Genomic DNA, 21,061 nt, shown 5'->3' with positions numbered 1-21,061 from the left:
TGCCTTTGTATCCTCATAGCTCCCACGTTTTCAATACCTGAGTTACTTCACTTAGAATAACAGTCTCCAGTCTCATCCAGGTTGCTGCAAATACTGTTAATTCATTCCTTTTTATGGTTGAGTAGTGTCCCACCATATATACATATATATGTATATACATATATATGCAAAATATATACAAAATGTGCATACAAAATATATACATATGTATGTATACACATATGTACATATACATATACCAACAATATGTGTATTTTTTTTGTTCCATATGAATTTTAGAATTATTTTTGCTAATTCTGTGAAGAATGATGGTGGTATTTTGATGGAGATTGCATTGAATTTGTAGATTGCATTTGGCAGTGTAGTCATTTTCATGATATTGATTCTATCCATCCATGAGCATGGGATGTGTTTTCATGTGTTTGTTGTATCTATAATTTCTTTTGATGTATATATCACAGTTTCTTTATCCACTTGTCGATTGATGGGCATTTGGGTTGGTTTCACGATTTTGCAATTGTGAATTGTGCTGCTATAAACATGTATCTGCAAGTATCTTTTTCATACAATGACTTCTTTTCCTCTGGGTTGATACCTGGTAGTGGGATTGCTGTATCAATGGTAGATCTACTTTTAGTTCTTTCGGGAATCTCCACACTGTTTCCCATAGTGGCTGTACTAGTTTACATTCCCATCAGCAGTGTAGAAGTGTTCCCTGATCACTGCATCCATGCCGACATCTACTGATTTTTGATTTTTTGATTATGGCCATTCTTGCAGGAGTAAAGTGATAATGCATTGTGGCTTTGATTTGCATTTTCCCTGATCACTAGTGATGTTAAGCATTTTTTCATATATCTGTTGGCCATTTGCGTATCTTCTTTTGAGAATTGTGTATTCATGTTTTTAGCCCACTTTTGGATGGAATTGTTTGTTTGTTTTTTCTTACTGATTTGTTTGAGTTCGTTGTAGATTCTGGATATTAGTCCTTTGTCAGATGTATAGATTGTGAAGATTTTCTCCCACTTTATGGGTTGTCTGTTTATTCTGCTGACTGTTCCTTTTGCCATGCAAAAGCTTTTTAGTTTAATTAAGTTCCAACTATTTATCTTTGTTTTTATTGCATTTGCTTTTGGGTTCTTGGTCATGAAATCCTTGCCTAAGCCAACGTCTAGAAGCATTTTTCCAATGTTATCTTCTAGAATTTTTACCATTTCAGGTCTTAGATTTAAGTCCTTAATCCATCTTGAGTTGATTTTTGTATAAGGTGAGAGATAAGGACCCAGTTTCATTCTTTTACCTGTGGCTAGCCAATTATCCCAGCGCCATTTGTTGAAAAGGGTGTCCTTTCCCCACTTTATGTTTTTGTTTGATTTGTTGAAGATCAGTTGGCTGTAAGTGGGTTTATTTCTGGATTCTCTGTTCTGTTCCATTGGCCTATGTGCCTATTTATATACTAGTACCACACTGTTTTGGTGACTATGGCCTTATAGTATAGTTTGAAACCAGGTGGTATGATGCCTCCAGGTTTATTCTTTTTGCTTAGTCTGCTTTGGCTATGCAAACTCTTTTTTTGTTCCATATGAATTTTAGAATTCTTTTTGCTAATTCTGTGAAGAATGATGGTGGTATTTTGATGGAGATTGCATTGAATTTGTAGATTGCATTTGACAGTATAGTCATTTTCACAATATTGATTCTATCCATTCATGAGCATGGGATGTGTTTTCATGTATTTGTTTTATCTATGATTTCTTTCAGCAGTGTTTTGTAGTCTTCCTTGTAGAGGTCTTTCGATTCCGTTGTTAGAAGGAGTTTTCTTAAGTTTGTTTTTTTTCTTAAGTTTTTTTTTGTTTGTTTGTTTTTTGGGTTTTTTGCAGCTATTGTAAAAGGGGTTAAATTCTTGATTTGATTCTCTGCTTGGTCGCTGTTGGTGTGTAGAAGAGCTGCTGATTTGTGTACATTAATCTTATATCTGGAAACTTTGCTGAATTTTTTTTTTCTTTTCTTTTTTTTTTTTTGAGATGGAGTCTCGCTCTGTCACCCAGGCTGCATGCAGTGCAGTGGCGTGATCTCAGCTCACTGCATCCTCCGCCTCCTGGGTTCTAGCAATTCTCCTGCCTCAGCTTCCTGAGTAGCTGGGGCTACAGGTGCACACCACCGTGCTTGGCTAATTTTTTGTATTTTAGTAGAGACGGGGTTTCACTGTGTTGCCCAGGCTGGTCTCAAACTCCTGAGCTCAGGCAATTCACCCGCCTCAACCTCCCAAAGTGCTAGGATTACAGGCATGAGCCACTGCACCTGGTCTGCTGAGTTCTTTTATCGGTTCTAGGAGCTTTCTGGAGGAGTCTTTAGGGTTTGCTGATGATCATATCGTCAGCAAACAGTGACAGTGTGACTTTCTCTTTACCGATTTGGATGCCCTTTATTTCTTTCTCTTGTCTGATTGCTCTGTCTAGGACTTCCAATACTATGTTGAAGAGGAGTGGTGAGAGTAGGCATCCTTGTCTTGTTCCAGTTCTCGGAGGGAACTTTTCAACTTTCCCCCACTCAGTATTATGTTGGTTGTGGGTTTGTCATAGATGGCTTTTGTTACATTGTATGTCCCTTGTATGCCGATCTTGCTGAGTTTTCATCATAAAGAGATGCTGGATTTTATCAAATGTGCTTTCTGCATCTATTGAGATGATCATGTGTTTTTGTTTTTTAGTCTGTTAATATGGTGTATCACATCTGTTGACTTGCATATGTTAAACCATCCCTGCATCCCTGGTATGAAACCCACTTGATCATGGTGTATTACCTTTTTGATATGTTGTTGGACTCAGTTAGCTAGTATTTTGTTAAGGATTTTTGCATCTCTGTTCATCAAGGATATCAGTCTGTAGTTTTCTTTTTTGGTTATGTCCTTTCCTGGTTTTAGTATTGGGATAATGCTGGCTTCATAGAATAAATTAAGGAGAGTTCCTTCTTTTTCTATCTTGTGGAATAGTGTCAAAAGGATTGGTACCAATTCTTCTTTGAATGTCTGGTAGAATTCTGCTGTGAATCTGTCTGGTCCTGGACCTTTTTTGTTGGTAATTTTTAAATTACTATTTTAATCTCGCTGATTGTTATTGGTCTGCTCAGGATACCTAATTCTTCCTGATTTAAGCTAGGAGGGTTGTATTTTTCCAGGAATTTATCCATCTCTTCTAGGTTTTCTAGTTTATGTGCGTAAAATTGTCTTTCTTAGTAGCCTTGAATGATCTTTTGTATTTCAGTGGTGTCAGTTGTAATAACTTCTGTTTCATTTTTTAATGAGGTTATTTGGATTTTCTCTCTTCTTTTCTTGGTTAATCTTGCTAATGGTTTATCAATTTTATTTATCTTTTCAAAGAGCCAGGTTTATATTTATCTTTTGTATTTTTTTGTTTCAATTTCATTTAGTTCTGCTCTGATGATCTTGGTTATTACCTTTCTTCTGCTGGATTTGGGTTTGGTTTGTTCTTTTTTCTTAAGTTCCTTAAGATGTGACCTTAGAATGTCAGTTTGTGCTCTTTCAATCTTTTCGATGTAGGTGTTTAGGGTTATGAACTTTTCTCTTAGCACTGCCTTGGTTGTATCCCAGAAGTTTTGATAGGTTGTGTCATTATTGTTTTCAGTTGGAAGAATTTTTAAATTTCCATCCTGATTTCACTTTTGACCCAATGCTCATTCAAGAGCAGGTTATTTAATTTCTGTGTATTTGCATGGTTTCGAAGGTTCCTTTTTGAGTTGATTTCTAGTTTTATTCTACTGTGATTTGAGAGAGTGCCTGATATAATTTCAGTTTTCTTAAATTTATTGAGGCCTGTTTTATGGTCTATCATAAGGTCTATCTTGGAAAAGGTTACATCCGCTGTTGAATAGAATGTGTATTCTGTGGTTGTTGGATGAAATGTTCTGAATATATCTGTAAAGTTCATTTGTTTAAATCCATTGTTTCTTTGTTGGCTTTCTGTCTGATGACCTGCCTAGTGCTCTCCATGGAGGATTGAAGTCCCTCACTTAGGTCTATAAGTAATTGTTTTATAAATTTGGGATCTCCAGTGTTAGGTGCATATATGTTTAGGATTGTGATATTTTCCTGTTGGACAAAGCCTTTACCATTACATAATATCCCTCTTTGTCTCTTTTAACTGCTGTTGCTTTAAAGTTTGTTTTGTCTGATACAAGAATAGCTACCCCTGCTTACTTTTGGTGTCCATTTGCATGAAATGCCTTTTTCCACCCCTTTACTTTAAGTTTATGTGAGTCCTTACATGTTAGGTAAGTCTCCTGAAGACAGCAGGTAGTTGGTTGGTGGGTTCTTATCCATTCTTTGGTTCTGTATCTTTCAAGTGGAGCATTTAGGCCATTTACATTCAATGTTAGTATTGAGATGAGAGGTACCATTGCATTCATTGTGCTCTTTGTTGCCTGTATACTTTGTTTTTTTTTTGTTTTTGCTTTTTAACTTGTATTTTTGTTGCATAGGTCATGTGTGATTTATGCTTTAGAGTTCTGTTTTGATGTGTTTCCAGGATTTGTTTCAAGACTTAGAGCTCATTTTAGCAGTTCTTGTAGTGGTAGCTTAGTAGTGGTAAATTCTCTCAGCATTTGTTTGTCTGAAAAAGACTGTATCTTTCCTTCATATATGATGGTTAGTTTCACTGGATACATAATTTTTGGCTGATAATTGTTTGATTTGAGGCGGCTGAAGATAGGGCCCCAATCCCTTCTAGCTTGTAGGTTTTCTGCTGAGGAATCTGCTGTTAATCTGATAGGTTTTCCCTTATAGGTTACCTGATGCTTCTGTCTCACAGCTCTTAAGATTCTTTCCTTTGTCTTAACTTTGGATAACCTGATGACAGTGTGTCTAGACAATGATCTTTTTGTGATAAATTTCCTAGATGTTCTTTGTGCTTCTCGTATTTGGATGTCTAGGTCTTTAGCAAGGCCAGGGAAGTTTTCCTTGATTATTTCCCCAAATATGTTTTCCAAGCTTTTAGAATTCTCTTCTTCCTCAGGAACACCAATTATCCTTAGGTTTGGTTGTTTAACATAATCCCAGACTTCTTGGAGGCTTCTTTCATATTTTCTTATTCTTTTTCTATGTCTTTGTTGGATTGGGTTAATTTGAAGACCTTGTTTTCGAGCTCTGAATTTCTTTCTTCTACTTGTTCAATTCTATTGCTGAGACTTTCCAGAGCATTTTGCATTTCTATAAGTTAGTCCAGTGTTTCCTGAAGTTTTGATTGTTCTTTCTTTCAAGCTATCTATTTCCTTGAATATTTCTTTCTTTACTTCCTGTATCGATTTTTAGATTTCTAGTATTGGGCTTTGCCTTTCTTTGATGCCTCCCTGATGAGCTTAATAACTAACCTCCTGAATTATTTTTCAGGTAAATCAGGAATTTCTTCTTGATTTGCATCCATTGCTGGTGAACTAGTATGATTCTTAGGAGGTGTTAAAGAGCCTTCTTTTGTCATATTACCAGAGTTAGTTTTCTGGTTTCTTCTCATTTGGGTAGGCTCTGTCAGAGGGAAGGTCTAGGGCTGAAGGCTGTTGTTCATATACTTTTGTCCCATGGAGGGTTCCCTTGATGTAGTACTTTCCCCCTTTCCCTATGGATGTGGCTTCCTGTGAGCTGAACTGCAGTGATTGTTGTCTCTCTTCTCGGTCTAGCCACCCAGCAAGTCTACCTGGCTCTGGGCTGATACTGAGGGTTGTCTGCACAGAGTCCTGTGATGTGAATCGTGTTTGGGTCTCTCGGCTGTGGATACCAGTGCCTGTTCCAGTGGAGGTGGTAGCAGGGGTGCAAATGAATTCCATGAAAGTTTTTAGCTTTGGTGGCCTAATGCTCTATTTTTGTGCTGGTTGTCCTCCTGCCAGGACATGGTGCTGTCCAGAGAGCATCAGCTGTGGTTGTTTGGGGAGGAACAGGCAGTGGACAGGGCCCTAGAACTCCCAGGAATATATGTCCTTTGTCTTTAGCTACCAGGGTGGATAGGGAAGCACCGCTGGGTTGGGGCAAGGCTAGGCGTGTCTGAGCTCAGATCTCCTTGGGTGGGTCTTGCTGCAGCTACTGTGGGAGATGGGGGTGAGGCTCCCAGATCAATGGAGTTATGTACCTAGGAGGATTATGGCTGCCTGCTGAGTCATGCAGGTTGTCAGGGAAGTGGAGAAAAGCCAGCAGTCACAGGCCCAGCTCCCATATAAATCGAGGGGCCAGTCTCATTCCCACCATGTCCCCACTAACAGCCCCTAATTTGTTTCCTGGTAATGGGCAGCCAGACTTGAGAACTTGCCCCAGGTTACCCTCCTCCCAGCTGCAAAATAAAAGGGCTTGTTTCGTCCCCCACCTGTGGAGTCTGCACACTGGATTGTGTCCTTCCCTGAGTTCTGGCCAGGAGGCTTCTTGTCCCATTCAAATTGTTACAAAGTTCAGCTGGAGATTTCCTTCTCCCTGTGGTGTTTCTCCCCACCAGCCCCCGGCTTCTCTGGCCGCCCTGCTGATAGATTCCTATGGTGCTAGGCAGGAATGGCCTGCTTGTGGACCCAGCAAGCTCCTAGGACCTTTCTGCTGGTTCCTCTGCCCCTGTATTTCACTCGGCCCTCTAAATTGACTCAGCTCCAGGTATGGTCAGAAACTTCTCCCAAAAATAGACCTTCAGTTTCTCTAGTGGGGACGTGTGTTTGGGAGAAGAGGCTCTCCCTTTCCCACTTCTGCAGTTGGGGCACCCACAGTATTTGGGGTATTTCCTGGGTCCTGCAGGAGCAGTCTGCTTCCTTCAGAGGGTCTGTGGGTCGTCTTGGAATTGCTGGTTTGTTCTTGCAGTCGATCTGGAGCTAAAATTCACAATGCGAGCCTCTGCACACTGCTCTGTCCATCCAAGTTGGAGTGCAGTCTAGTCCGCCTCCCATCTGCTATGATGATTACTTTTGTTTTTTTGTTTTTGTCACATACCGTGCCAAGCACGGGGCTCTGAAATCAAGCATTTCCAGGTTTACTTATTGAGACTTTGGCCTGGATTCTTAACTTCTCTGTGCTTGAGACTCCTTGTATATAAATAAAGTGTCTGCCTCCTGAGTTTATTGTAAACCAAGCTTATCCAACCTGTGGCCCAGGATAACTTTGAATGCAGCCCAACACAAATTCGTAAATTCGCTTAAAACATTATGAGATTTTTTTTGTGATTTTTTTTTTTTGGCTCATCAGCTATCATTAGTGTTAGTGTATTTTATGTGTGGCCCAAGACAATTATTCTTCTTCCACTGCGGTCCAGGGAAGCCAAAATATTGGACATCCCTGTTGTAAACAGTGAGCAGACTGTGGAGCTTCTTGCAAAAGCTGAGCTCGGTGCATCCCTTAGTAAAGATGAGTCACTGTGTGAGCTGAAGGGTCTAGGTAAAGAGTAGGAGGGAGAAGAAAAAGGAACCCATTCTCCCATGGGATAGCCAGACCCTACGCATTATATCTGCACTGTTCGAAATGTTGCCTCATCTATCCCAGCTTAACCTTGGCTGAGTCTCCAAGTGAAACAGTGAGATGAATCTAGAATAGCAGCTAGGTAGAGAATCCTGGTGATGAGTCAGAAGGATCAACACCTTTGAATTCTGATTGCTTTACATATCTGGCGCTCTGGGTGGTTTGTCACTAAGACAGTTACTTCCTAAAGTAGGACATCAACAGCATCCTTTTGGAACGTGATTCCAACAACCAGCATGGTTAAGATATCTGAGTAAGTCTAGAAGCTCAGAGTGGACTGGTGCTGGATCTACCACTGAATTTAATATTTTTCTCCATGGAGGCATCTTAGGCTAGGGCCAAATGGCCTCCTAGGATCTCATCATTGCTGACACATGGAAGTGTGTGAGCTTCCCTTTGATAGTAGTAAGACACAGGATGACAGATAACACCACCTGTGCCCTGACTCCCTGTGCCCGTGCCCACAACAGACATCAGCAATGGACTGCATCATCTTCCCCGCATAGCCAAGACTTTTGCCTGAGAATCATTTTCAAAACAGATCTCCAGGCAGCCACCAGTAACCAATCACAGTTTACCTGAAAGAGAATGTTTATCTGCCATCCCTGGCTGGACTTTCCTTTAACGTACTGGATGGCAGGAGCTGAGATCCATGTAACTGCACAGGGCCAATCACACCGCAATAAAATGGGTATTTTTTTCCCCTGAATTTTTGACCTGGGATCATGCTAGAATGAGAACTTCTGGAATCACTAACTACTTAGTGGCTTCTGTTAAGGGGGGAAATATGTGCTAGGCTAGGCTGTCAGACAATAAGAAGTTAATCCTCAAATCTTGGTATAACACAACAAAGGTTTATTTCTTGCTTAAACTCCATGTCTGCTAAGGTTGGCAAGGGGCAGACAGAAACATCTCTACTTGCAGCTGCCCTTTCCCCACCACTCGGCCTCCTCGGTTGCTGTGACAGGATAAGAAAACACTTGGAGATCTCAAGGCTGCCCCTCCATTCTTCAGCCAGAAGCAGCGCACATCCCTTCCTCCCACAGCTCATTAGTCAGAACTAGCCACACCCACCTGACTGCCCGGGGCTGGGAAGGGTGGTCTTCTGTGTATCCAGAAGGAAAGAGGCAGGTATTGGTGAGCACTGAGAAGGTAGACTGCAGAGGAAGAAAGACTGTTATAAAGCTGACATCACCCTTCTTAAAAGCTTTTAGGCCTAAGAAGTGGCTTTGATGGGGATTATTTTTTCCATGGAATACTTGCTTTTTTACGGTGGGGCAGGCAGGGGATCTCTTATCTGGATTTTTTAAGGACAGTGAAGATAAAAGAAGCATTTCCTCCTGCCTTCTGACCTACGGAGTCATTTACTCTGCATGCTGTCTTGTTTAAAGCATTGTGGCCCCATTATCATAAATCTGCCAGATAGAGAGCAATGGGAAAAGCTTGGGTCACATTTTTATGTAGAATACTTTGGACTTGTTGAAAAATTGTCAAACCCCAGACATTACGTGCCTCGCATACCCTCCTTCTGTAGCCTTTGTTAAGTACACCTCATCTGGGTGGGCCTGTTCTTCACTTAGGGGCCAGTGCAAGATTGCTCAGGACCTTGTAAAAATGGGAATTATATTCTACCTTGAATAGCAATTTACCTGAATATAGCACTCATTAAAGAGTGGGTACATGAAACTAAAAACTAACAGCAGGGAAATGTCATTGTTCTAAATTTTTGATATTGACCATGGCCATAGGAACTAGATGGCAAAGTGCAGATGTAGTGAGTGATTCCTGAGGAAGCCCTGTCATTCTGAGGTATCTACCGCTATGAATGGGTAGAAAATCTATTTTATGTGTCTGGTTCTGTCTGTAACTTTTGTTCAGGAGTTATTATTTTTTTTCTTTTGAGATGAGGTCTCACTCTGTCACCCAGGTGGGAGTGCAGTGGCACGATCTCAGCTCACAGCAAGCCTCGACTCCCCAGGCTCAGGTGATCCTCCCACTTCAACCTCCTGAGTAACTGGGACTGCAGGTGTGTGCCACCACACCCAGCTAATTTTTTTTTTTTTTTTGAGACAGAGTCTCACTCATCTCAAATTGTAATCTCCATGTGTCATGGGAGGAACCTGGCAGGAGGTGATTGGATCATGGGGGCAGTTTCCCCTATGCTATTCTTGTGATAGTGAGTTTTCACAAGATCTGATGGCTTTAAAGTATGTGGTGATTCCTTGGCCGGGCACAGTGGCTCACGCCTGTAATCCCAGCACTTTGGGAGGCTGAGGTGGGTGGATCACTTGAGGTCAGGAGTTCAAGGCCAGCATGGCCAACATGGTGAAATCCTGTCTCTACTAAAAATACAAAAATTAGCCGAGGGTGGTGGTGCATGCTTGTAGTCCTAGTTACTTGGGAGGCTGAGGCAGGAGGATCACTTAAACCTGGGAGGCAGAGTTTGCAGTGAGCCAAGATCAAGCCACTGCACTGCAGCTTGGTTGACATAACAAGACACCATCTCAAATATAAGTAAATGAATGAATAAATAAATAAATAAAAGCATGTGGTGGATCCCTGTCTCTTGCCGCCATGTAAGATGTGCCTTGCTTTCACTCTGCCTTCCACTAGAATTGTAATTTTCCTGAGACCTCCCTAGCCATGCAGAACTATGTGTCAATTAAACCTCTTTTCTTTATAAATTACCCAGACTCAGCCAGTTCTTTATAGCAGTGTGAAAACAGATTAATACAGGTGCTTTGGTGAACATTAGACTTGTCCCTTAAAATTCACCAAGTTTAAGGTTATAGGGCTTCAGAAAGAGAACAGTTTGTATTTTTAGTAATTCCATGGTAGAGAGTTGGATTGAAAGAATCTAGAATAATTCAGGATCCAGTCTATTCTGTAGGCAGATACCAAGAACTTGAAAATAATGCACAAGGCTAAAAACCTAATAACAAGAGTGTTGTAGTTTTTCTCTAGAAATATCTTTTTCTCTCTTGTATTAGTGAACTTTTAATATTAAAGCTCACTCTTTAGTAAGGCTTATAGCTAATTTCCTTCTAATTATAGCCTTCTTGAACCTTTCATGACCTGCTCAGATCTTCAGTAATATGCTTAAGCCTTTAGTTTTGTCCCATTCTTCCTCTTTCTTAAATAACCATTTTACTTTAGCGCAAAAATTTACTAGATAGATTCTTTCTTATACAAAATTGTTCTGTTTTCTTTTTAACCTTCCTTACCGAAAGTTCATCTTCTTTCTTATAACTTTCTCCATGTGTCTCTCTCCTGCTTACCAGTAGAAATGGGCTTTTGCCATGTTGCCCAGGCTGATCTCGAACTTCGAAGCTCAAACAATCCTCCTGCCTTGGCCTTCCACAGTGCTGAGATCACAGATGTGAGCCACTGTGAGATATGACAAGATTTCTCTTCAAATAGCCTGATCAATCCTTTATTCTTTAATTCATAGTACCCACCCCTTCACCCCTTTTTTCTTTTTCTCTTTTTTTTCTTTCTGCCTTTGTTACATGCCCGAACACGCCACAGTACCAGGCTTATCAGTACGAGCTCACGTTCCTTTCCTTATTTTAAAAAAAGACTAGCCCTCTCTAGCTCATTACAGACACCTCTTCCCCTTTTCCCCTCTCTCCCTTACATGCCCACCTTATCTAAAAAAAGTTCAAATGTCTAACCCACCGAGATTAGTTCGGATTGCGCAACTCGACCCCAGCCAATAGAAACAGAGTACAGGGACAGGACTTGCGTCAGAAATACAGGCTTTCATGCCCCTTTATTCAAGTGTGCTCTCGTGGCAACTGGCCAAAAAACAAACAAACACCCCTCAACACAAAAGTAAAATTGCTTTGCTAAAAATCCTTTGTTTGAGTGTTCAAGCTCTTTAAGATTTTGAGGGTTATTCCCAACAGCCACCATACCTGGCCTCTTTACTTTTAACAGTTACACCTGGATTCTCATAGAAACTGCGATATTAGACAAAGCTAGTCATCATTTTAAATTATTTCCCGTTAATCATTTTTATAGCCTGTGAATATCAGGTGTTCACCTAAGTAAGAACCTTAAAGTTAAATATATGGGTATTTTGTCAATAACTCAGAAGATACAGCTGCTTTTATTAAGCCAACAATATGAAATTAGTCTTACATACCAAAGAGTTTCAGAAACAAATTTATTCTGTTTTTAGAGTGAGTTTGTAATTTCATTACCTTAAAATATCTAGTACAATCTTGATGAACTGTTACCCCAGGCAAAAATGTATGCTGACAATTTTGAAGACCTCTCTATTTTTATTTTATCAACAAACTTAAAACCAACTTATTTATCAAAAATTTACTTAAGTAATGTGAACTAAAAACACTTGGATTAGTTACTATATTTTTGTTACAGTACTCAATTTAAGTGCTTTTGTTCCTTTTAAATTTATTAATCAGATCTCTTTAATATATTTTAGTTGAAAAATATTATATACACACAACATTAAAACATACAGACAACACAAATACATAGAAACAGATTCTCTAGCTTTCCTTTGGATATTTTAGTCATGAGACAATGTAACATTGTAATACAAACTCAGTTTATAAAAGGACAGTTGAACTCAAATTATATTTCTGACAAAATGGGACCTGTTTACATGGCTAATGTTTATTTGCCCCAATAGATAATCTTATTAAGGCTGTGAACTAAAATTTTGGATAAGGAAATTTTCATAGCAGTTTGATAATCATAATAAACCTTTATTATTATCCTTTATTTCAGTTTCAAATGAGTTTAGGGTATATTTTTAATATTTATATTTTAGCCAGGACTGGCTAAATTGTATAAGAAAAATAAAATCTTCAAGTGGTCTTGAATTTTTAGTAACAAATCTATCTTTTGTTTGCTAGTCTGGTTTGCTTTACTAGTCAATGTGGGTGAGGAAGCATTTTAACGGTTTTTTTTTTTTTTCGGGCTTTTTCTAGTCCCTCCATAGTATATAAAGCAATTTTTATGCCAGACAAAGATATAATATTCCTCTGAGCTCAAGATTTTGACTTGTTTGATCTGAGAGACTATTATAAACATTTATGTAGTTATTTGCTTTTAGAATACCAATCCTTTAATTAAGTGTTCCATTACACAAAGCACTTTTTAGTCAGACAAACCTAGATTTACATTTCCAAAGGTGTCTAAATTGTTGGTTTTCATGAACCTGTTGTAATCTCTAAAGCTGTTAAGTTTTTTTGCATTTTGACTGGAATGCTATAAGCAGTGAGTTTGTCTTAACACCAGCAGAAAAGTCAGCAGATTCAAAATAGGCAGAAAAAAAAATAGAGAGAGAGAGAGCCTAAAACCCTTTGTGTATTAACTCTGTAGTTGCAGTTTCTATTTCAGCTCTAAGAAAAACAGGCTTGGGGAGTTTGAATGATCTCCATGATGCCCATTGAGTTTGTGTGCACCAGGAAAAGCCATGTAGCCAGCTGGAGTCCCAGAAGACCTGGCATGCCTTGGTGTTTGAGAATTTCATTTCATTTCTTATTCATTTCTTAAAAGCAAAGAAGATCCCATAAATCGTGTCAGGGGAACATCAGGAGTTTGTACTGGCGTGCAAAGAAAATTCATTAAATCTTGTCAGGAAAATGTCAGGAGTTTAGACTGGTGTCTTATGCAGTGGCAACCGACATAGTGTTTTTAAATTAGCCATCCTGCATCCACCATTTAGGATGTTTATTTTTGCTCTTGGAAGATTTTCAGAAACAAGCAAGGGGGAAGGGCCAAATCATTTACACACATGCATAACCAAACCCAAATCAGAGTGTTCACAGAAATTTTAACCCAGGCATGCAGATCAAACAAAATATTAAACTAGGCATGCAGAAAGAACCAAAAATGAACTCACCGGAAAAGACATGCTTCCAAGACAGATTGTAAATTCTGTAGAAACTGGAGTACTCTCCACAAGGACGCTTCTCAGGAAAGGCTTGCCAAAAAAAAGAATTTTATAGTTCCAAGAGAGATGCAGCATTCTTCACTGAAGGTAGGCTTATAACCAAACCAAATCTCAGATAAAGTCAAAAAGCCTCTATCAGGAAGAAGGAGCTTAACCTGAATGAAGACTTGCCAGGGCAGAACAGGTGAGCCATGGAAGCAGAGAGCTCAAAGGGCTCAAGGTGAGCACAGCCCACAGGTTCCAAGAATCACTGATTCCTTCCAAAAGTGATCTTGCTTCAGGTTCCACTTCTGGAAACCATTTATGTCAACCTAAATAACAAACACTGAGAGGTTCTCTAAAAGAAAATGATGTTTACATGGTAATGGGTCATTGCAGTGGGAATACTCATGCCATATACCTATGTGCATATTCTGGGAAGTAAAAGAAGACAAAGATTTTTAGAGGAAAAGTGAGGAGGATTACATGGTGGTTTGGAGAGAGTGATCCTTAGCTACAAGGAACAATACGGGTGGTGCCAGTTCCAGATTGGACAGGCAGTTGCTGGGCAGATGTCCTTATAGTATTTTTTTGTGCAAGGTTATGGTTTTTGCAGTCTTTTGTGATGGTTTTTGTTATCAGACATTTGTGAGTGAGAATTCCTACTTCATGGCCTTCCCCAGCTCTATTCATCAGGATTTTTTTTTTGTATAACATTAAGTGACTTCAGATTTATTCTGACAACTTTCACAACTTACAGGTCCTTTTGTTTATCAGTCAAGGAAAGAGGAGACAAATAAAAGTCCAGTGTATTGAGTGTTTAATATTTACTGGACTCTAAGAGTACAAAGATGAACTTTTTGCTCTTCTCAGGAAGGGAAAATCAGACACATTGTACTGTTGCCATACCAAGGGATCATCAGGAGGAAGCTAGAGGGGAGGGGGTAGCCATGGGAGCACAGGGTAGCCTCAGGGAGCAGGAAAGGCACCTCAGAGGGGCTTTAATGTACACTACCTTGGCACTGTCCTGGGGAGGGACAGAATTCTCTTGGTCTCTTGTGCCTTAGTTCTCCAACAAAGGTAATTAATGGACTTTAATTCCAGGAAACATAGCTGTGTTATGGAAGAGCAACCACACACAGTTGGGCTTCTGGGTCTGCTGTCACACTCAGCTGGTGCCACAGGTAGGCAGAAAAGCTATTTCTCAGAGCTTCTTAGCCTTGGAATTGAGGAATGGTGTGGGCCCCAGCAATCTTAATTATGCTTTCTCCAAATGCTTTGTGAACCCCCAAAATCTGAGAGACAGGTCTCAGTTAATTTAGAAAGTTTATTTTGCCAAGGTTGAGGACACGCACCCATGATTCAGCCTCAGGAGGTCCTGAAGACATGCACCCAAGTTGGTTAGAGCAGTTTGGTTTTATCCATTTTAGGGAGACATGAGACATCAATCAACATATGTAAGATGAACATTGGTTCGTGTCGGGGGAACCAGCCCCCACTATTTCAACATACGTTCTTTTCTATTTTCCCTAAGTGTTGGCCAGTCTGAGAAATAAAGAGAAAGAGTACAAAAGAGAGAAATTTTACAACTGGGCCTCCGGAAGTGTCATCACATGTCAGCAGGTTCTGTGATGCCCACTGAACCTCAGAACCAGCAAGTTTTTATTAGGGATTTCAAAAGGGGAGGGGAGTACAAACAGGGAGTAAATCACAAAGATCACAAGCTTCAGGGAGCAATAAAATATCACAAAGCAAATGACAGAGCAAGATCACAAGGCCAGGGTGAAATTAGAATTACTGATGAGGTTCCATCCCACTGGGCACACATTGTCATTGATAAGTATCTTAACAGGAAACAGGGTTCAAGAGCAAAGGACCAGTCTGACTAGAATTTACTAGGCTGGAATTTCCTAATCCTAGCAAGCCTGAGAGCTCTGCAGGAGACTAGGGTGTATTTCATCCCTTATCTTCAACCACATAAGACAGACACTCCCAGAGCGGCCATTTTAGAGACCTCCCCCTGGGAATGCATCCTTTTCCCAGGGCTATTCCTTACTGAGAAAAGAATTCAATGATATTTCTATTCGCTCTCTGCAAGAAGAGAAATATGACTCTATTCTGCCCAGTCCCTCAGGCAGTCAGACCTTATGGTTATCTCCCTTGTTCCCTGAACATCGCTGTTATCCTGTTCTTTTTCAGGGTGGCCAGATTTCATATTGTTCAAACACACATGCTTTACAGACAATTTGTGCAGATAATGCAATCATCACAGGGTCCTGAGACGACATACATCCTCAGCTTATGAAGATGACAGGATTAATGTAACATAACAAGATTAAAGACTGGCACAGGAAATTATAAGAGTATTTGATTGGGGCAGTGATAAATGTCCATGAAATCTTCACAATTTATGTTCAGAGATTACAGTAAAGACAGGTGTAAGAAATTATAAAAGTATTAATTTGGGAAACTAATAAATGTCCATGAAATCTTCACAATTTATGTTCTTCTGCCATGGCTTCAGCCGGTCCCTCCATTTGGGGTCCCTGACTTCCTGCAACAGGTTCAGTCTGGAAACGTGGGACAACTTGAAGCAGGGAGGGGGCTTCCAGGTCATAAGTAGAGATAAGAGACAAATGGTTGCATTGTTTTGAGCTTCTCATTGGTCTCTCCAAAGGAGGCAATCAGATATGCATTTATCTCAGTGAGCAGAGGGGTGACTGAATAGAATAGGAGGCAGGTTTGCCCTAAGCAGCTCCCAGCTTGCCTTTTCCCTTTAGCTTAGTGATTTCAGGGGGTCCAAGATACTTTCCTTTCACAGCTTTAAGCCACTCTTTTTCCTAGGTGACATTTTAGTTTATCAGGTTACAGGTTGCTGGCACACTCATCCCTTTTCTCAAATATATTTTAAACCTGAGTGAAATGACAATTGAGGGAAACTCATTTACAGAAAGACAAAGAAGTCCATGTAAATTTGCACTAAAGCATAAATCTTCAGTCTCTCTAAAATGATTTTCTCTGAATTCTGAATACCTGACATAGTAGAATACTGGATTCTTACATAAACCCTTGACCTTCACAACATGTTTGTGTAGTGGGCAATGAAAATTGTTAACCAGGCTTATTACTAAAAGGAAAAAGCAGGTTTCTGAGAGGATTTCTTGCCTGATGTCACCCAGGTAACCATGCTAGGAGATAGATCTGATATTAAAATTCCTTCAGCTAGCTGGATTACAAACCTTCTAGGGTTGCTGACCTCTGAAATCCAGGTGATTTTGATAATTTGGAGTTTAGTGATATATGATCAGGTTTTCCAGACTTGTGTTTTTTTTTTTTTTTTTCCTCCTCTGCCCAAATTCTTATAGAATTTGGTCATAAATGCTTTTTCCCTGAGTGATACGACGGGAAGGAAGAGATTTAAGAACTGGAAACACTAAGAGGATTACGCATCTGTTGAGCACAAACTCCAGAGCCTGATTTTTGTCAGGTTCTGTTCTGGACTTGAAACACGTTCAGTAATGATTTGTGCCCTTAAGGAGTCACTACCTTACACGGGCAATTCTTATTTAAGAATTGCCTGGAAAGGATGGTGATGAAAGTAGATGAAGTATCAGGTTCTCAGCTTACCTGGGCTCTTTCACGTACTTGTGGGACTAACTGAGAGTTGTTTTATTCACTCATTGACTCATTTATTCCCCTTGAACTGCTTATTTGTTCCACATTAAAGGAAACAAGGAATTAGGAAGCTTGGATTTATTCCCACTCATATCACAAACTGATTGTGTGACTAAGTGGGCAATTTGACTGTTCCTTACCTTAGTTCATACGTTTGTAAAATGCATATCATAATTCCTGCCCTAAGTGACTGTTTTGGTTACTTTAGAGAATCAAGTGAGAAAAATTGATATTATAGCATTTTGACAAATATTTAATGTACCCCTATGAGATAGTATTATTATTTTTAGGCCAGTAGTTCTAAACTTCAGTATGAGTAATGATCCTTAGAGAATATATGAAAATGCATATTACTGAACCTACATTCACAGTTTCTGAGGGTCTGTGACCAAGGAATCTGCATTTTAAGAAGCACTTCAAGTAAGTATGATGCGAATGGTCCAAGAATTCCACTGAAAAATACTAGTGTGTCTGCAGAATATTGGGGAATTCCTCAGCAAGGTGTCTGTTTTCAGGATGATCTGGGGGCCCTCATCTCAAACCCTTTTCCTTGGGTTTATTTGTACATGTTCAGAAGGGATTTCTCTTATTTCTCATGTTTGTCTGCATGCCATGCAAGGGGCTTACAATCAATAGGTGCTTAGTGGAAATGTGCTGGCCTGCCCTACATGCAGAAAACCATGATTCTGCAGGTGAATGGGCTGGAGTGTAAGCAGTCTTTTGTTTTCTTTTTTTAAAATAGCAATGCAGAGTCCTCGGATAAGAGATTCAGAATGAACAGCTTTGTGTCAGACTTTGGAAGACCTCTGGAGCCAGATAAGGTATTTTCTCGCCAAGGCAACGAGGAGTCCAGGTCTCTCTTTCACTGCTACATCAATGAGGTGGAACGCTTGGACAGAGCCAAAACTTGTCACCAGACCACAGCCCTTGACAGTGATGTTCAACTCCAGGAAGCCATCAGAAGCAGTGGGCAGCTAGAGGAGGAGCTGAATAGGCTCATGAAATTTGACATCCCCAACTTTGTGAACACAGACCAGAACTCCTTTGGGGAGGACGATCTTCTGATTTCTGAACCACCTATTGTTCTGGAAACTAAGCCACTTTCCCAGACCTCACATAAAGACCTGGACTGAGAAACATGCTCTGTAAAGGGTCTTCCTGAGGATGTGGATTCTATCTTTATGTGGCAAGAAATCTACACCCACCAAAATTGTGTGTATTTGGGGGAGAGAGAGACACAGAGATACAGAGAGACAGAGAAGAGACCCCTTTAGAAGAGAGCGGAGCTGATTAAGCTGAGTGGTTTTTTGTTTTGCTTTGTTTTTGCTTTTTAATACATTCGGAGCTTTGGTGGTATTAAAGTATTTACAACAAGCTTGTCCAACCCATGGCATGTGTCCCAGGGCAGCTTTGAATGTGGCCCAACACAAATTTTAAACTTTCGTAATACACTATGAGATTAAAAAAATTTTTTTTTTTTTTTTTTTTGCTATTTTTTTAAAGCTCATCAGCTATCGTTAGTGTTAGTGTATTTTATGTGTGGTCCAAGACAACTCTTCTTCCAATGTGGCCCAGGGAAGCCAAAAGGTTGGACACCTCTGATTTATACTAGCTCATCTTCCTTGTTGAAAAATTTGGCCAAATACTTATTCTCAGCATTCTTGGGTGAGGATTAGCCTACCACATTCTAATCTGGCCCTGCCACTACCATGCTCTACCTTTAGCAAGTTGCTTTACCTCTCTGGGCTGCCCCATTTTTAACTGTAGGTTGACGTGTCTGAAGTGATCCATCCACCTCTAGTATTTTGTGAATTTATGACTTTGCCTTCAGATGAGGCTAAGCTATACACAAAACAGTATAAACTAGGGTACTGCCTTGTACCTCTTGTAGGCTCTCCCAAATCTCTGTACCTTCCACTCAACCCTTAATTGAACCAAGCTTTAGTCAGGGGGTCTGAGTGTCTGCCAGAATATCAGGAGACTCATCTTGCACAGTCACAGTGGCCAATGTTTCTGGTGGGTTGTGCTGAAACAGCTCCCTTCTGAGAACTTCCAACCACCCTTGCTCTAACCTGGGGACAGCCATCCCGTGCCTCAGAATAAGTACCAATTCATAGGTCATGCATGGTACTCTTGTCCCCAAGAAAAGTTAGGAAGGTTGTCAGCTGAGTGAGGGGAGGTGCCTTCTGGGTATCTCTGTGTTGGTGTATCTGTGCCATTGGCTACAGAACAAGAAAAATACTATTTGCCATGCTATTACCTTGGCAGATGTGTGGGTGATAGTCATCTGTATTTGAGTTGAGATGGTCAGTGGGTTGTAAATTCCCCACTAGCAGATATTCAGGGTGGCCTGAATTATGTAAACTTGTGAGCAACACAGAGTTAATTTATGGAGGAATCAAAGCTGCAGACTGGTGTTAAAACAGCTTGGTTTTGTGCACAGTTGCATGCATGGCAAGCTGTTAATCTCTGGGTGGCATTTTCATTATGAATTTGTTCTCCACCTGTCTTGCTTAAGCTATAAAATAAATGCATTTGACTGCACAGAAATTTTCTCTGGTTCTTTATTTTCACACATCCAATTTTTTATTTCCCAAAAAGTTGTACCATGTTTATAATGTCTCTTGGAGTAGGCAGTGCTGACTCTTCCTTAATATCTGGGATTCTGGTGATCTGAGTCATGCATGAGATTTCATTTGGGGATTATTTCGCTAAAACAAATCCTTTTTCTATGATGTATTTTAAAGAAAATATCATTCTTTAAGACTATAACACTAAACAGTAAAACAAAGCATGGAATTTTTTTTTGTAATTAAAGTGACTAACATATTTTTACAAATAGATGCTTTTTCATGAATTTTTTATGCAAGAGAGCAAGAGTATTAAAGAATGCTGAGTTTGTTAACTTTTTTTTTTTTTTTGAGAGACGGAGTCTTGCTCTGTCACTCAGGCTGGATGGCTCACTGCAACCTCCACCTCCTGGGTTCAAGTGATTCTCCTGCCTCAGCTTCCCAAGTAGCTGGGACTACAGGCACGTGCCACCATACCTAGCTAATTTTTGTATTTTTTAGTAAAGACGAGGTTTCACTATATGTTGGCCAGTCTGGTCTCGAACTCCTGACCTCAAGTGGTCTACCTGCCTTGCCTCCCAAAGTGCTGGGATTACAGGTGTGAGTCACCATGCCTGGCCAGTTTAACTTCTAATATGAGTATGAATATTCGTAATTTATTTAATGAGCTATAAATCATGGGCTATTATTAAAGTTCACAGATACTTAGTGGTATCTTATTTAGAAGTAGATGTATTGATCAGAAGATTGAAAGATATTTAAAAGTTAGACAAATACCCATGACTATATTATCATTTTTATGAACAAAATATTAAGAACTGTGAATAGTCTAAGATTTTGCCCCTCCTGCAAGTTAGCCTGCCAAAGTCTCGTGGATGCTGCCAGAAGACACAAGAGTCTTGGGTCAGAGACAAAAACTTCATTACAGCACAGCAGACCACATATGCTTCATACTCATGTTGGTTCCTGAGTTTGTTTCCTATTGCTGTTGTAACGAATTACCACAAATTTAGTGACTTAGAGCAACACAAATTTATTCTCTTACAGTTGTAGAGTAGAGAAGTCTAAAATCAGTTTCAGTGGGCTAAAATCAAGTTGTCAGCACAGCAGCATTCCATCTGGAGGCTCTCAGGATTAATTAGTTTTCTTGCCTTTTCGGTCTTCCAGGGGTTGCTCCCACTCTCTGGCTCCTCTTCTTCCACTTTACATCTCTGTCTTTAACCATCCTGCTTCTCTCTTATAAGGACCTTTGTGATGACACTGGGTTACCTAAGATACATTCTCATCTTGAGATCCTTCACTTAATCACATCTGTAAAGTCCCTTTTGCCACATAAGGCAACATATTGACAGGTTTCAGGGATTAGGATGTGGACATGTTTCAGGAGCCATTAGCCTACTAGTCTTCCCTTTGGCC

General features: G+C 40.0%; 1 protein-coding gene across 4 annotated transcripts in view; it reads left to right on the top strand.

Annotated features, from left to right (window-relative positions):
• MRAP2 (melanocortin 2 receptor accessory protein 2) overlaps positions 1–19,625 on the top strand; it is a 50,324-nt gene extending 30,699 nt beyond the window's left edge. For 3 of the 4 annotated variants that reach the window (XM_023205161.3, XM_023205164.3, XM_023205162.3), the window contains one exon: positions 17,818–19,619. In XM_023205161.3, coding sequence (XP_023060929.1) covers positions 17,818–18,208 — 391 coding nt within the window. In that variant the 3' untranslated portion in view covers positions 18,209–19,619. Of the gene's footprint in view, positions 1–17,817 lie in introns of all 4 variants that reach the window. The other variant, XM_023205163.2, reaches the window with a different exon arrangement.
• Positions 19,626–21,061: the final 1,436 nt, after the last annotated feature.

This window comes from Piliocolobus tephrosceles, chromosome 5 (genome assembly GCF_002776525.5).
Source record: "Piliocolobus tephrosceles isolate RC106 chromosome 5, ASM277652v3, whole genome shotgun sequence".
In the NCBI taxonomy this organism is placed as follows: domain Eukaryota; kingdom Metazoa; phylum Chordata; class Mammalia; order Primates; family Cercopithecidae; genus Piliocolobus; species Piliocolobus tephrosceles.
The sequence above is the reverse complement of the archived record's forward strand: the minus strand, read 5'-3'. Positions and strand labels throughout refer to the sequence as shown.